The sequence below is a fragment of the Eurypyga helias genome, unplaced genomic scaffold (assembly GCF_000690775.1).
Source record: "Eurypyga helias isolate BGI_N326 unplaced genomic scaffold, ASM69077v1 scaffold9048, whole genome shotgun sequence".
NCBI lineage: Eukaryota > Metazoa > Chordata > Aves > Eurypygiformes > Eurypygidae > Eurypyga > Eurypyga helias.
In genome coordinates, this window is record NW_010268903.1 from 25,388 (window position 1) to 43,417 (window position 18,030).

General features: G+C 36.4%; 1 protein-coding gene across 1 annotated transcript in view; it reads right to left on the reverse strand.

Annotated features, from left to right (window-relative positions):
• RYR2 (ryanodine receptor 2 (cardiac)) overlaps window positions 1–18,030 on the reverse strand; it is a gene marked incomplete at both ends in the record, with an annotated part of 65,457 nt that overhangs the window by 22,542 nt on the left and 24,885 nt on the right. The window contains 9 exons of the mRNA XM_010157909.1: window positions 15–241; window positions 619–705; window positions 984–1,143; window positions 1,781–1,941; window positions 2,794–2,908; window positions 3,824–4,176; window positions 5,082–5,290; window positions 11,220–11,394; window positions 13,323–13,531. Of these exons, the coding sequence (XP_010156211.1) occupies window positions 15–241; window positions 619–705; window positions 984–1,143; window positions 1,781–1,941; window positions 2,794–2,908; window positions 3,824–4,176; window positions 5,082–5,290; window positions 11,220–11,394; window positions 13,323–13,531 (1,696 nt within the window). The remainder of the gene's footprint in view (window positions 1–14; window positions 242–618; window positions 706–983; window positions 1,144–1,780; window positions 1,942–2,793; window positions 2,909–3,823; window positions 4,177–5,081; window positions 5,291–11,219; window positions 11,395–13,322; window positions 13,532–18,030) is intronic.

The window sequence follows — 18,030 nt, forward strand, 5'->3', positions numbered from 1 at the left end:
ACACAAACATCAACCTGTTTTCTTCGGGAATGTGAAGGGCCATGAACTGCAAAGGATTCAGGCACTGTATCATCCAGCCTTGACGTTCACTGATCCGAGAGACATCAACCTTCAAGAAGTGGTTTGGCACTCTGCTCCAGAGCACATGCGTCAGAAATTGGACATGGAGACGTGGAGGACATTGAGAGACTGGGTTTTTGTGTTCGCTTTTGAATAACCCAGCAGATAATGGCATTACATTCTGGAAAATTCCAACAGAAGAGACAATCAGTTTCATCATCTTTCATGCTCTGTTTGTAGAATAAGACATTTGCCTTATTGACCCCAATGATTTCATTTCATCATGAAGGGTGAGATTCATAAAATATCAATGGGACTTTGCAATATCCCCAGCTAATTCTAATCAGTTACAACCATTCTCATCTAACATAGTGTATTTTAAATACATGTAGTATTTAAACTGAGTTAAAGAATAAAAACAGCAATAGTGCAAACAACCTAGAATCATAAGAATGTGCCCCATACCAAGAACATATTGCAGGCAATGAAGGGGGGGGGGAAGATTATTTGATGTCATATATTGGTCCTCAACCTGCACCAAAGCCAAATGATACTTACCTTTATTCTTCCCAATTCAAACTGGAAAACATTGGGGCTTGTAGCTTGAGCAAATACAGCAGGAAATAACTTTGTACTTGGTTCAACCTAAATCACAGATGCACAAATATATAACCAAAGACAGACACTAAAACCACAATTACATATTAAAAAAACACTAACTAATATCTGTATTGACAGTCAATAAGTACAAGCCTATGAATAAAAACCCAGAAAATCCAAATAGGAGGGGAAAAAAAAAATCACTGTCATAACAGCGACAGTTACTTTTTCTTCCAATCTTGTACAATAGTTTATGATATGATGCAGTCTAAGGATTTGATTTTCCCCCTTCACACTGGACATCATCATCAAAACAACCTCACCTGATAGTAAGTGCCTAGTTCCTTGCCGTTAGCCATGAAGGTCAGCAGGCCACTGGCAGCATCAACCAAGCAACCAATCTCCAGACCATTATTATTACGTCCTTGTCCGGGGCTCATGCTCTCTCCTGCGCACACCATATAGCAGTTGCTGCGTTTTATACTGAATATCAAAAGACAAATTTATTTATGGATGGTGTGCAAACATTATGCAGTGGACTAAGAACAACTTCGTATGGCTGCAATCAACAGGGCCTTGTAGTTGAAAACAGCAGAACCCACCATAAACAATGTCAAAATTCAATGAAACCTAGGTTTCATAATTGAAAAAATAAAAACTGAAGATGACAAAATATGAACAAGCTCAAATCTTTTGTAAAATTCCAAGAGACAAAACTGACTTTGCAAGTTAACGTTTTAAATCATTTAATGTTAAGCATAACAAAGTTTCTGGCATGGATCACAAGCTGAAGTGCTGAGCATTGTTGTTGTACTAATTTTGGCCTTCTCGATATTAAAAAGTTAAAAAAAAAGAAGTATTTTTCTCTACTTTTTAACAGTTCAGAAGTGAATTTTCACAGGATCATCATCTAAAACTACATAGAAAAGCTGCGCTGTTTTACTTTTCAGTGTCCATTGATTTGATTAGATTATTACCCCAGTTTCTTCACAAACAATTACTTTTTTTTTTTTTAAACATCAACCCAATTACATTAAAGAGGGTGAATTTAGAGTTTATAAAATTTTAGTTGCTTTTATGGGTATAAAATATGTATCTTTTTAAGAAAATTGTAACCAACCTCTCGTGAACCTTCCCTTTTTCATCTCCCAGTGTAACTGTGACAGTACGCACTCTGTCCAAGTCAAAGCTTGTGTCATACTGGTGAAAGTCAGATGTAATCCAGCCCACCCAGACATTAGCAGGTTCTTGACCAGGAAATATTCTCACTGAATAATAGTACTGTCAATAAAAAAAAAATGTCAGCAAATGTTAGTATTGGGTTTCCGGTGTATCAGTTTGATTCAGTATTAATTTGTTGCTCTAAAATCTGAAAATAAGTCATCTCTTCAGAAGTAGCATAGGCTTGTTCAAGAGCAATCATAAGCAAAGCAACAAAGGAATATAAATACAAATCAAAATACAGCCACAAAATATGTATGTTAAAACAAAAAATGGAAAAGATTAAAGATGCAGTTTACACACTTGTATTGTGGGATATTTTTGTACCGTAGCTACGATTTTTATACTGTAGGTGACTCCGTTTCTAGTACCTAGTATCTTTTAGAAAAAAGCAGAATACATCTAGAAGAGAAGTATTTTTCCTTTGAACACTGAAGAGGAAGTGCTTATGGAGCTGATCTTGTCAGATAAAAGTGCACAAAACCTGCACAAAAATTTTGCTCAAAATTCCATTAAGTAAATGCTGAGTAAAACGAGTATAGATGTTTTCAAATGGTCCTGAACACTGATGTCTTAATTTCATGCACTTTTCCTATTTATCCCATTATTCTAGAACTACTTATTCTTCCTATTTTATGTTTGGCATTATCTACAGTAGATTCAAAAATTGAATCAATTAAGTTTTCTGTATGGAAATTGTTTTAGACTGACAGTCAAGTCAAAAGAAAATGAAACCTAGCGATCTCAACCTCAGTAGTATAGGACTACAACAGACATTGATTGAGATTAAAAACTTTGCCTGGAAGTTACAGTGTTTCTGAAATTCTTACAAGCAAAAGCTTGTAGTTATTAAAAAAAAAAAAAAAAAAAGAAAAAGCAAGCAGCTAAAATACCAATCCGATGTTACGATACCGTGGAAGTTTGCATCAAATAATCATAGTCATCCCTATCATCTGCTAGCACATCCTCAGTAAGCCGTGCAGAGTGACTCGTGCTATAATCTGGTTTTGTCCTCCTGAGCATAAATCTGTAATAAAATAAGTAAAATCAAAATATGTATGATATGCTCAATATATCAATATAAATACACAAAGGAATTTTACATTTGTACATGATCCCTAAATACATGGTATTTACTGTGCTAGCCTTAAATACATAGGAATTATTAAAAGATAACACTAGCTAGTTTATTACTTTCATGTAGATCAAAACAAAATAAATTCTTCAGAAAAGAGAAAGACACGGGGTTATTTTTTATAAGCACTGAAATGAATTTTGAGATTAAACTATATATTTGAAAGTTTCTTGGAAACTAAAACCACATTACTTAAAAAATTAGCAGACTGTTAAACACCTTTGTCACTTTGGAAGAAAGTGGAACCTTAAATGACCTTCATGCATTCAAAAATACCATCCATATGGTCTGATTTATTATGCATATGAAATATTTAACAAACCAAGTTTGGTAAAGAAAAGCACAAAAAGAATGGAAAGCTGCCATAGTATTGTCTGGGTAACAGCACAGTGTTTTCATCTCCTCAGTGTGATCAGGTTAGCTGTTCTACTCCTGATTCTCTAAGAAAATTTAGGGATAACTAATCCATCAGCTACAGAACATTCTTTTAGAAGAAGAGATTATTTTAGTGAGATAAGATAATATGCATTTCTAGATAAAGATTATCTAACACCTTCAGCTTTTTGGAAGCCATATGAAAAAAACATTCCATGTCACTTTGAAGACCTACTAGTGCTGTCAGAATGGATCTCCATGGTTTTAGAGTGCATTTCACGGAATGACCACAAAAGCCTTCACAATAAACCAAATGATAGGTTTCTGATAGGTTTAAAAATGTTTTCAGTTTTCTGATTAATTTTAATCTATATATTGCATGAGGTATAATAATAAATAAATAGGAAAAGCCAAGCCAAATGTGCTACTAACCTTTGTTTAAGACGTGAAGGCTTTTCTTGACTATAGTCTTTATGGTTGTTTAACTCTGGTTTTGTGGCATCTTTTTCTCTTTCTGTCCGGTCAGGAACTAGATGACCATGAGCAGTTTTCATTAGAACCTCAAAATCAGAATCAGCATCATAATCCTCCAAGTCATTCTTCGGGCCATAAAGACCAGAGCCTGGCAACCCTCCTGCAGCTGATCTGGAGAACACCTCAGCACATTCAATGGGCATGCTTAATCGAAAAAACATGACGTCTGTTTTACTGTTCTGTGAACCAAAGGACTTCTGCGTAACCTTCAGGCAGGGGCAGCTGTCTATGGTGCCATCAATTCTCATCACCTATGAAACGCAAAAATGTAGTTGGTCTGAAGCCGATGACTTTTCACCCTTGTAAATATTCAACTTATTTCTCGAATAAGCATCCATGATTTGCAAAACTTGCAAAGGTATGCTGTCAATGGTCAAATGCATTATAATCATCTGCTGATCTTTTAAGGGGAAATAGGTACTGTAAATAGTGGAAGCAGTTGTTGTGGTATTAAACAAAAAAAAGCCACACACAAAGGAATGACCTTTTCACCATAAGTCTTTGCAAAATAAATACTACCCTGCCCAGAACAACGAAAACCAACTAGTATAGAGCATACATGTACATATGCAGGAGCACAAATTACTTCTTAAGTACTACAGTGAGATATGCACGTCTGCTGAAAAAGAGTTCTTGTTTCATCCATTTCAGAAGGACTTCATGGCAGACTTACAAGACATGAATTCAGTTCCGTCAAGATGCACAACTGATTGGGACATAAGTGTTGACATAATTGGCTACTAAATATTTATTAAAATCAAATCCAATAAGTTACAGAAAAATAATTTCACGAAGTGTATGCACCAGAACAAATGCTACATGTTACGTAGAAATGCCCATTTTCTGAAAGTTATTTACAAACATAGCTCCCAATGCACAAAGAGCTCTTAATGAGGACATCTTGTAGAATTTGTCTCCAAGAATCTCACATACACACATATGACAGATTTCACAGATAAGATAAATGCTATCCACCAAATAATTACATTATTTGCAACTGCACTGAATGCAAGAAATCTGTAACAGGTGCAAGGCTCTTCCAAAACTGAGTCAATGTATCACATTAAAAACCTTGTCTAGAAGTGCAAAAGTAGAAACATAATTCAAACACGTTCATGGAAGAATTGTCTAGAAACATTTTAATATGATCACAGACCTCAATATGTTCATGATTTTGTGGCACTGGTAGAAACTGAGGGAGCCTTTTACTCAGCCAAATAGTGATATCTCTGTTTGTATTAACAGCAAAGGGTTCATACCCTTCCTGTAAGCCACAGATAGTGAAATATTTTAGAGTGCTGACATCTTTTCCGAAGTTCATTCTTCCAACTTGAGATGGGCCCAGGCTGCACACAGGTAGAAATCCTTAAAACAAGATGAAAGAACACATTGGTTGTACATTATGAACATCAGAGAACTGTTCTCTTCCATAACCCAGTTATAAATAATTTGAGGGGGAAAAAAAAAAATCCAAAAAACAAACAGTACAAATGAAAACAGTCGTCAACAGCACATCACCTCTTGCATGTCACTAAGTGCTCTATCTCAAATATCATTCTGAGGAGAAAGAAAAAAAAAAACCAAAGAACAACAACCCACACCCACTCTCTAACAGCTACGGATCTCTTCATGCAGTTCTGAGTTTACTTCATAGAGACCTAAGAGTGCTTCCAGGACCCTGACCACCAGCTCTTTGTTAATCTCTCTGCTAAGCTGGTAGAGTGCTGACAACTGTACTCCAAGTCTTACTATTTTTGGTATTCCTGCTAAAATTCCATCAGTCAGTGTGTTTTGAGAGAACCTCAAAAATTACTTTAAAAGTAATATAGTGCTTGTCCATACAGCAACAGAAGCAAAAAAATACAACAAATGTTCACCAAATGCGTGCTGTACGTTTGGGGGGAAAAAAAAAATTCATTTAAAAATTTCCACTCTGTGGCTCTGGGGAATGACAGCTGACGTTTGTTCTGCGGTTTGGGCTGGGTTTTTTGGTTTTACTTTTGAGTCAGTTTCACACTTGTATGAATCTGCTCTCTTACTGTTTTGCTAGCACAAGGAACTCATTTGTGACCCCTCTGCACTTTCTAAATCACTGTTCAGGTTTTTTTTCCTCAGGTTCAGCATCAAAGTCTAAAAACAGACGAAAATCTCTTTTTTTTTTCTTCTGTGCCTTTTCATCCTGGTTTTTGAATTTCCACAGCTCCAGACCACTTTGTCGAATCACTTGACCTAGCTATTAACAAAATGTTTTCTTTTGTATCAACAAGAAACATGAAGCTCTGATCAATGCTGCTGGCTCAAGTGAATGTACAAGGTATTGAATGTTGTTAAGGATAAAATACAGCTAGTTCTGAGCTGCTCTTTAGGCTGCCCCTATAAAAAAATAATAATCGTAATAATAATTTTAAAAAGGGGCAGATTACCTGTTATTGTATGTTCTTTACAGACAAAAACTCCAAAGTGCTATCTACAGAAATGACTACTCACCAGGTAAAATATTAGCCTTCAGAACCACCTTTTGAAGATTTTATTACATACACACAAGATTGGTTATCACTGTGTGTATTAGGCATGAAGGGGCAGAATACCTGTTATTGTATGTTCTTTATAGACAAAAACAAACTCCAAAGCGCTATCTACAGAAATGACTACTCACCAGGTAAAATATTAGCCTTCAGAACCACCTTTTGAAGATTTTATTATTACATACACACAAGATTGGAAATCACTGTGTGTATTAGGCATGATAAATTTAAGGACATACACTATTAGTCGTAAGTTCAAGTTCAGATTTTTATCTTCCCATCAAGGCCCTTAAATCACAAGGCATCAACTTCTCAGATAACACAGATGATTTAGAGAACATGATTTATGTCCATTCTGCTAGTGCAAATCCAATGACTGCCAATAATAAAAACAGTATTTTCCAGCGCTAAATGAACCAAAACCCTATTATAAACACATCACAAGAAAGCATCATAAGAAAGCTATATTTGCATATAAAGGTATATGCTGTGGTAAACCCCTGAAGCTCTAAGAGTGAGAATTTGCTAGGGTCTCTGCTGTGTTAAAGGAATCCATAAGCTGTTACAAAAGTTTTAAAGCAAAGTCAAAAATCAAAATTCTATTTTTAATATATTTACAAATCTCAGCTAATTTCTTGATAACAGTAACAACCTTCTGTGGACATCAAGTTGCTTGATAATGAATTTTCACAGAAACAGTTGTGACAGCCTGAAACCTCACAATAGTAACCAAAAATTACATAAGATTTGCTTATATAGACCACATAGGTATATTCAGCTTCCAGCATGTGCTTTGTCTTTCTGAATCACCTCAATTTAATGTCCAGTCCTTATTGATGTAAAATATTTTCAGATGGTTCCAGGATGTATGACACCCACATTTAGAATCTCATGAAGAGTTTTGCTTTCCACATCTCAAAAAGGACACAATAAATCTGAAAATGGCCAACACATATATGAAACTGCTTTCTTATCAGCAACAAGAAATTCGGTTACTTTAGTCTCAAAAAAGAAAAAAAATTAAGGGGGTATAATACATACCCATGTCATGAGTGGCACAGAGAAGATGAAAAGTAAATGATTTTTCAATATCTCTCTTAAACACAATTATGACCAAAGAAACTGTTTGGTAACAAGCTTCAAAACAGAGGGAAGAACTTCCTTATACACCTGACAGTAATGCTGTTGAATTATCTGTCACATAGCATGATAAAAGATCACGTTGATATAAAAAGCGTTTGGAGACCTTCATGTGAGAAAGGGGGAGGGGGCCAGGGGGGAACAGGGGAACACCACCAAAAAAACACATCATATATATATATGTCTATACTTATTATATAAGAACAATTGTTTTATGGTTTTGCACAGTGCAAATATTTCATAAAAGGCAGTAGCAAGTTCTATCTCCAGCACCTTGAGAATAAACACACAGCCAGTTCCTTCTTATTAGAGCCCTCAAATAAAACAGTTAATAAATTGCTTTATAAAACAACAAAAAAGCAGTGGCAGCTGACGTTATCAGGAGAATTCAGTAAGCGTACGTAATGGAAAAAGCTGGTTAGATAATTAGATGTAGTCCAAAATCCAAGAAAAGACAATCAACTCTTGTTCATGAAGACTGAGATGTATACATGACACAAAACTAGGTCAAGCAGAAATATTGAAAATATGTAAAATATTACTAATATTAGCCATTCCTAAACAGAATGTACATAAACTGTTAATTTTTCTACCTATGCATTTTCCTGTGAGCTCAGAAAAAGCAGAGCTCACAGTTAAATTCATTCTTAGATATGAAGCAAATGTTTTACACACACAAATGAAATGTAAATTAGTATTTGCAAGATTCCCTATAGAAAACAAAGAAACCCAGAACAAAATTCCTACACAGGTAAAACTCTCACTGATGTTTTTACTCAACCTAGTATTTTCCATCAACCCTGTAACTGTAGCCAATATGGAATCAAGATGACAATCTCGCTCACCAATACAGATTTCATTGTTGCCAGAACAGTACTGTACATGTAGCTAACTCCTGCAAGTAACTGTAATTATACAGTTACTGTGGCTCTGTCTAAATGGGATATAAGTACCAATTCCAGTCCTAATCATGTAAGCATTACTTCCACCTCCGGTGAAATTCTGCACTGATTTGCCAATGGCAAATATCATGAGGGTATTTTACTGTATGAAATAGCAAAACAAGTAGAAAGACTTCAACACTATCACCAGAAAAGTAACTTTTTAGCATTGTGTGTCACACAGCAAAAGCACAGGACTGCAATATTCTTTATAACGTTCCCTACTTTTGAGAATACAGGATGAACCTCCTGACTCCAACTGTCAAACACTCACAACAAACAGTTCATGCTCACAGAGATCAGGAGTTGACAAAACAAAATCTGGTTTGCACAGTGTCCTTTTTCATACCTACAGTGTAAAAACTTCTCTTACACAAATGCATAATAATTTGCAATTGTGTTTAACAATTTTACTACTGAGATGGTATCTCACAAATTCACTTGCACTAATCCCAAAGGGTTGCTCTTTTTGGTAGTACAACCTAAGGTGTAGCACATGAGCCTTATCAATAAGCTGGCAGAGCACCATATTCCCTTCTCGCTGTTTCTAAGTGAATTAAAACTACAAGGCTGATTTATAGTCAGACTACATCCCCCAAAGCAGGACACTGGGCTCCAACCAGAAATTCTGTCTTTTTTTCTAAAATGAAAGGTCTCTTTCTGCAGCAGCACATGGCATGCACAAGATTCACCAATAGAAGAGGCCTGCAGAAAGGCCTCAATGCTCTTAAGCAAGAGCCATTAACATAACCAAACTGAAACCAACCCACAAAAAAATTAAAGCTCTATAAAAGTCATATTTAATCTGGGTATTTCCTACATCTGTTTGTATATATACATGCATACATACAGATGCCTCCCCAAACTGTTTATGAAATACCCATAATATTTACAAATATTGATCTGAAGTTATTGAATCTCAGATCAATCAGCATATTTCTTGGAAAACAGAATACAAGATGTTGTTTCAAAGGCAAGTTCTTTTCTACAAACACAACACTAGAGGAACTTAATGTGAATTAAAAGGATATTGTGAAAAATCTGAGAGGCTTGACACTGACCTTAACTCTTTGACAGGGTTACCGAAGCCTTTGGGCTCAATGTCAAACTGGGAACTACTTTAGCAGTTTCAGACTCCACAGAAATCTGTTGAAATCTGAACCTGCAGCCAGAAACAAGTACTGTGAAAACCCATCAACTCTGAAATCAAAGTAGTGGTCAAACAGGATACCCTCAGAATTTAGAGTTCCAGTTTCTCTCAGAATCCTTCACTCTTCAATTGGATTATACTGCCTAATAACTGGAAAACAATTACAATTTAATGGCACCAGGATCATTATATGTGAGACCACCAACAGTAAACAAATTCACAGATCCCTTTCCCTCATCATGTTATCATGGAAATCTGAAGGCAGCAAAGTAACAGGCATGAGTCTATAAAATTGGTGGCAATTACCTCGTTTTAAATAAAATAAAATTATTCCTAATTCCTATGGTACGGCAAAGGAAGAACAACAAACTTTCCCAAAGCGCTCCTCAAAGTAAAATACTCTGAAATATAGATGAACATAAAGCCATTAGAATTCAAGCAGGGAGCTATCTAATTAATAGGTATGACATTCATATTTCTCCTGGAACAGAGATCAGTAACCCAAAAGCATCATTTGCAGCTTTTATTCCTCAAAAAAGGTATCTCAGACACATATGTATTATTTAACAAATACATATATATTACAGAATACACGTACTGACAACAAATAAAAGGGAACAATTAAAGCTTAAAATATTTTTTTTACATTAACCACAGTTCAGAAATTTTAGGCAGTTGCCTACATTAATGTAGTCTCTTACCCTTTGTGTACATATTTGCACACAAGTATGCAATTAAATTTATAAACAAAAATACTTTAGTGGCACAGAATCAGTCTGGCACCTGACACAACCCCTAATTTTTGCCATCTTTTGCAATTTCATAAGATATGGCTTGGTAAACTAAAATCTGCTTGTGGACTCTGAAGGCGGCACCAAGAACACAACAACAACAGGCACAAAACTCAACCTGCTGGTTTAGAATTAAGTAAAGAGTTCTGGAAGCTAACTTTGTACCAGCTGGCTTTCCCCTGGATCAGGTGTCATTTCTCCTCCCAGAGCTAAAACAAAACCTTAAAGCTGGCTTAAACTCCCTACCACATGTTCTCACTAATTTGTCAGAACTTGGGTAGTATTTCAGTACTTGATCTAGATAAAATTTTATGTCCCTGCCCATGGCAGGGGCATTGGACTAGATGATCTTCAAAGGTCCCTTCCAACACAAATGATTCTGTCATTCATTGTATGATTCTGTCATACCATATGGTAACCTGCTGCAGTGCACATGAAACGTTAAAGGTCTTGAATTCGCAACTCCAGACACATCCCAGCAAAACAGCTAAAAGATCTGATCACAAAAGTTGGCTGCAAAGTTCACCACAGAAAAAGGCCTTGCCTCATCCTCACACCCAGCACACCTTTCCAAAGGCTTGATACTAATGAAATAGAGAAAAGGACAAGGGCTAGTTCCCTGGAGAGAGGAAGGTGGGACGGGGGGACAAGAGGAGAAGAAACAAAAAGCACACCATGTTAAAGGGAAGCCAGAGGAAAACTGGGCAACAGCAGCAAACTAACAGCACGATATATTACAGTACTTACCATCACCAACATCGAAGTCCTTGAATGCAAGTTCTGAACCTGAGTCATCAAGCAGGATTTCACCATTTAAGGTGAACATCATAGTGTGCTCATTCATGTCAACCATACATCCAACAACGTCTCCTGCCAACCAAGAGCGGCCAAAATGCTCATTACCTTGATGCCACCGCTGTGCCTGAAAAAGATTTAAAAGAATTTCAAAGAGTAATAGTACAATGTATGTGTTTCTCTCTTCCTTACTGGTACAACTAATAATTAGCCCTCTCAATTAAGACAGCACTGAAATTAACACTTTCACAGCACATCATTCGAAAACAATGCCTGTGAGTACTTCAAGTTGACTTTGAGAATGGAAATCGAACAATTAACTCCTGCAAGCACCCCTCACATCAGTATTGTAAGACATTTCAAAGTGAGCTGACAGGGAAAATTGCTATTTCAACATTTTAGTAACAAGTAAGAGCATGGCTTATTTTTCTGCAGAAGCTCCACAAAAAACTTGTAACGAAAATATTATGCTATCAGTTACAGTGTTAAATAGCTGCTTCACAAACTTCTTCTAAGCAATTGCTTTTATTTAGTTTAGTAGTCTATAAATTCATTGCTGGCACACAAACTTTATTGTTTCCTTTAAATTTAATACTAAAAATGTTGTGTACAAAAAATATTAAATTTCCTGTCATAACAGATTTTGGAAGGAACAGAATCGTATGTAGATGGGACAGGTTCTCTGAGCCTGTGATAGATTCCAGAGTAGCTGAGGGCATGATTAATGATTCATATGACTGACCTTCAAGTCAAAGACTGAAAAGGCTCTGAATGGGGTCTTGGACTGGAATTCAAATAAATTAACATCTATTAAGAAGTAATGCAACACACATAAAACAAAGTAGTGTTAATAACAAATAGGTTCCCTACTCATACATTCTATCACAAGTAGATTTTTATCCTCTGTATCCATCCTGAAAATCCTACAAAACAAATGGGCCTTAATGTGTATCCTGAAGGTCAAAAGCTTTTCCAACCAAGGAGAGAACCCACCATAATAAAAGACAACAACATAGATTTGTGGATTGAGACCTAAAGGTCAAAACCTAAGTTTCAGAAGGCAAACTACTACACAGCTATTCTAATAAAGCCACAGGACTTCAATAGTTTACTTAAGGTTATCAGATATTTTACGAAAAACAACTTCTCAGTTCTCCTTTTAAGGGCTCTTCTCATGTAATACAAGACTAAGAAATTAAATTCCAACATGAATGAAATACAGCTTGAGAGCTTGATCTGACCAGGAACATCCAGAAATACTGTTGATTCCTGTTACATACTGTAATAGTAATAAAGAAAATTAATTCCAACATCAGACACAAGAAACATTTTGACATGAGTCATCAGTAGCCTTAATAGCAATTACAGTTTGGATAGCAATTGCACTTGCCTTCATACTAGAAATAAAAAACTTTAATGAGTCATTTAATCTATTCTGTTAAAAATCAATAACATTAAATTGTTTGTTTTCCTATATATTTTTACTACTAGGTTTCAATCTGTTATTGTCTCATGCAAGCTTAAAATTGATCAAAAATTACTGGTTCTGTAATACTTAATTTACCCTAAATTGTAAGGATTTCCATGAAAACCGCGGTATAGTCTTTGTAACTTTTATGTTCATACAAAAAACTTGCAACAAAGTTTGCCAAAAACATGTACTGCTAATAATCTTAACTGTATTTATTCCCTAATGGCACTTCTTATATAGAGAACAACAGAGTAAAAATTTAAGGAAATGATTCATAGCTAATTACAGCTTTACCAGTATTTTGAATTCGAGTAAGTCACCTTTTCAATGCTTTATATGTACTGTACAAAAACTGTGAAGCTGTGAAAAAAATTATAGAAATACCAAACCCTGCTAATTAATTTTTCAGGTGACATTCATCCTCCTTATTCCACCCAGGTCCTCAAAGAGAGAAAGAAATCATTGCATAAAACATAAATGAGAGAAGAGAAGGCAGTGAAGTTGAAGGCAATGACACATGGAATAAGATACAAAATAGTAAGTTTTACAATCATTCATATCATTACAGATAAACTTATACAAACCTTAAAGCCATCAAAAACAAAAGCTTCTTCATCCGAGCCAAGTTCCTGATCTGGCAGACAACCAGGCCTGGTCCAGCCAACCCTCATATCTCCTGAAGTAACTGCCTCAAACTCAAAGTACCACTTCCCAGCCTTCACCGCATAAGTCTTTTCTGTGCGGAAGATCCTGAATTTTTCCATTATCCCACTGCACACATCCAGTCTCATTGCTGCAAGATTTAAAAATATTAAAAAGTGAAGAAAAAAACCTCAACAGATAATGTACTGCATTCAACTACTGTCAAAACAAAGGCAGTGAAAACAAAAGGCAAACGAATCCCTTGAGCATAGGCATGCAAATTACAAAGTGCCTGCAGAACAGCCTTACAGGGCTGTGATTCTCACTGGGATCACAGAAACAGAGTGGGATAACTCACATGACTGGAGTATTATGATAAATGGATACCTGGCCTGTAGGAAGGACAGGCTGGGAAGGTTATGAGGAAGAGTTGTGAGAGAGCAGCTGGAATGCATAGAGAACTGCTTTGCGATTGTTCAGAAGCCAGTGCAGAATGTATGGGTTAAGATACGCAGGCAGATATGGGTGCTATAGTGGAATACTCCAGGGGTACTAGGATCTACACGGGTATTAACGCCAATGCTGTGTAATATCTTCATTTACGACCTTGAAAATGGAAACACCCACAGCAAGTCTCCAGATGACACAAAATTGGAAAAAGCAGCTAACGCAGCAGTTGTACTGCCATTCAGAGGGACCTCCACAGGCTGGAGAATTGGGCTGAGAGTAATCTCAGCAAGTTCAACAAGTGTAAACATAGTCCTGCACCTGGGGAGGACTGCACCCCAGGCAACACATTCTACTGGGGCTAAGCAGCTGGAAACCAGCTTGGCAGAAAAGGACCTGGGGGTCCTAGTACACAAGTGGAAAATAAGCCAGTAACGTAGCCTCGCATCAAAGAAGCATCCTGGACAGAAGCATCCTGGACAGAAGCATCCCGGACTGCATAAGGGAAAGGAAGGTGGTTCTTCCCCTCAACTTGGTACTAACTAGTGAGGCCACATCTGGAGCACTGAGTCCAGTTCTGGGCTCCCCAGTGCAAGAAAGACCGATTTAGTGGACCGATTTAGGGCCGCAAAGTTGAGTAAGGGAATGGAATGTTTTTCTTGGGAGGAAAGGCAGAGAGAGATAAGACTGTTCAGCCTGGAGAAGAGAAGGCTCAGGACAGAATCTTATTTACAAATATAAATACCTGGTGGGAGGGAGTGGAGTGAGCCAGACTCTTCATAGTGGTGCCCAGTAACAGGACAACAGGCAATGGACACAAGATAAAAAACATGAAATGTCATCTGAACACAGAAAAACACTTTTTCCTGTGAGGGTCTCTACCACAGGTTACCAGGGCTGTTGAGAAGGCTCCATTCTTGTAGCCAATCAAACCCCATATGGACATGGTCCTGGACAACCTGCTTTAGCTGGCCCTATTTGACCAGATAATCTCAAGAGGTCCTTCCCAACCTCAAAGGTTCTGTGATTCTGTGAATTGGGCTGTTAGTTATTTTAAACAACACAAAAACACCAAACATACAAACTCCAAGAAAATACAGACTAAATTAATCCTTCCAATCACAATAAAAGACATGTTTGTCTTTGAGGCAAGATTATTCTACCAAGACATCTTCTTTACTTAGAGACTGTAATCAATTCAACATCTAATCTTCTAATTTATATTTTAAAAGTCAGACTTCTTAGGTATGTTCTTGTTTTAAAAATTCATTACTGTATTTTTAGTTATTATCATAAAAAATAGAAGTAAGGTTACGATGTAGATTTTTTTTGCCAAAGCAATGGAAAATGAGGATAGGAATCATGAAAGGAAGATTTGCATGAAGCTTTAACAACAACAAAAATCCCAAAGTAATTATATTCCTGCTTCATGAAAAAAATATATTAACTTCTGTCAAGATTAAGGGCAGCAAGTCTGGAAAGAATAAAGATGCCCTTAAGAAGGGCATAAAAGTCGTGTTCAAGGCAAGTCGTGTTCAAGGCAAGGCAAGGTAAGTTACTGTTAAAGAACAAAGGAAAACCTAGTCACAGCCAAGGAGCTATTTACGAAATACTATTTAGTTAGTGAAATAACAAGATGCCAAGTTTGAATTGCATTGATTCTTTCCTTTATTCCTCCTTTATTCTCTCTCAGACTATCTCACAGTGCCTTGAAAACTGCCATTTCTCACTTCAAAGTTACTATTTGCCAATTGACAAGCTGAGATGAAGAAAAAGTTTGTTCACATTTCTTATCTAGTGAAATAGGGTGTAACAAATTAACAACTGTGTGAAAACAAAAGCTTTCATTGATTTGGTTAAATATCTGTAGCATGATGTGGTTATCTTATCATAGCTTACTATGCTTCATTCCACAATTCTCTTAATTGCAAGTGATTCACAACAAGCTAGTTTAAGAGTGTTCAAGTTAAAATACGCTCTTTGTCAGGTAATTTTAAGTATCTTTTCTCAAAGACCGAAAGGCTACACCAAGGGTTTCAAAGGAGGCTAATGTTAAACTTTGACACATCCAACTTATTCCTTCTAAATGTATTCACTGATTCTCCTACTCCACAAAAGAATAAGGGCATAAAAATACTGGAAAAAAGTTAAGTTGGGTTGTTACTGGGCTGCTTGAGAGAAAGAAAAGAAACATCAAGGGAAGCGTAAAAACATAAGTGTAAAACATATTCTGTTTGCTCCATAACAGCAGTAGAAACAAGTTTAGATTATGCCTCACATTTCTGCTTTTAACATTTGTGGAATGTATAAGCAAAGATCTTTAAAGGGAGAAAAAGTATGCTGGCATATGTACTGCTTTGAATCATATAAGAAATCTATTTTCTCATTTTTTCTTGACAACTAACATCAATAAAGTTTTGGACTTGGATCTCTAAGCTCTGATCCAGCTCTCCATCTATCCATCCCAGGTGTCCTGTGGCTTAACCCACTCCTTTGCTCCCACTTCCACACTTTTCATGTGATATCCCAACAACCATTCCAGATCAATCTGTTCCAATAGTACTGTACTTTTGTCTGTCACACTCAAAATCACAAATCTCTGACTCACCTACTCCTCCATTTTTCTTTCCCTCACTGCACTGAACATACTGTCTTGAAAAAATGCTTCTATTGCTTCATCTATAGCTATGTGGCATCCACCTACTACCTACGGAAAATGTTCTCCAAAATTGCCTTAAGAACATTTACTCACAAATATTACTTGAATACTAGTACTCATGAGCCTACATGGTGCCTTGGAGATAGCCAATCCTAACATCCTTTTAAACACTTTCAATCCTATCTTCTTCCACTACTTGGCACATTTTCTTTTGTAGTATCTTCTGCTAAAAAAGCTTCAAGTACAACCTTGCACTGTGGGTACCTATATAGCTCTCGCAACGTTTCCTCTTTACTACACTGTCCTACAGTCTGTTTCTGCCACTTCTTCCCAGGACCTCACTATCAATTCAAACCATAAGGTAGCTTGCAATGACAAAATTAACACTTTGAAAAGATGTAAACCATTTCACAAAGCACAAGAAATAATGCTGAATCAAACCCATGACCATTCTTGCTTAATTTGAAACTACTCAATTCTCTGGTATTTTATAGTTTTCTTTCCATTAATCAAATCACATGACTCGGGGATCACTCTGACTCTTTCTCAGATTATGAAAAAGAATGCTTAAAATATTCTGGTTCTTTTCCCACAAATTTGCATGGTATTAAAGCCTGCACAGCCTTTGAAAACTCAGTATTCCAGTCTCATCATGATAATTCCCTCCTCTTGTAGAGTTTGTTATAAACTCAAATGTTTGCACCTACCTATCTGTTTGTTAGACCATATTAAGAAACTTTCCTTTTCTCTCATTTTCTCAGCTACATCAAGGTCCACATTTCAAGTACTATCTGAATAGTTTATAAACTCATGACCCTCAAAACTTATTATCACTTCTCATGCCGCCAAATGCTTGACTTGAGTTACATCAGGCTCATTAAGTTTACTGTAAGCAACTCTGAACCCTTTGTCACAAAATTCTTCATCAGTAGAATTTTCTCTTTGATTGTCTACACAATTAATGGCTTAAAAAAAACTCTGAAGATCCTCAGTACCTCACCTATACAGATGAGCCACCAGAAAGCATGGGAATTTGTCTTTTTAGACATAAGTAACCTAATGCTTTCTAGATTCTAAGCAACCTCAAAAATACAGCTGCTGTGGGAGACCAGTAAGTAATAATGATAATAATAAAAGAGCACAAAAAATGATGCTGTAGAGCTTTGTAAATCAATGTTTAAAACAAAATTTATGAACAGAGATACAGAACACCACTAGAGGGCTCTAAATCCTTTAATAACAGTATGGATTCTGGCTGATGAAAGGGGATCCCTATGAGATGTTTTATGCATCTCAAAAACTTGAGAGGCTTATAAACTGTAAAATCTAAATCCCAGAAGTTACTATAAAAATCTTTTGCTGATTTCAATTCCAGTCTTTAAGAAAGACCACTTTGTAGGACACTGTTCTGCAGGTCCTTTCCTCTGGGAATTTTGCAACAGGATTGATGACACCTTTCAGATGCTAGAATCACAACTGCGTTCTTCACATTCCCTTAGTAACTCCATTCACAAAACTATCTCAAGGGTCATAAAGAAAAAATA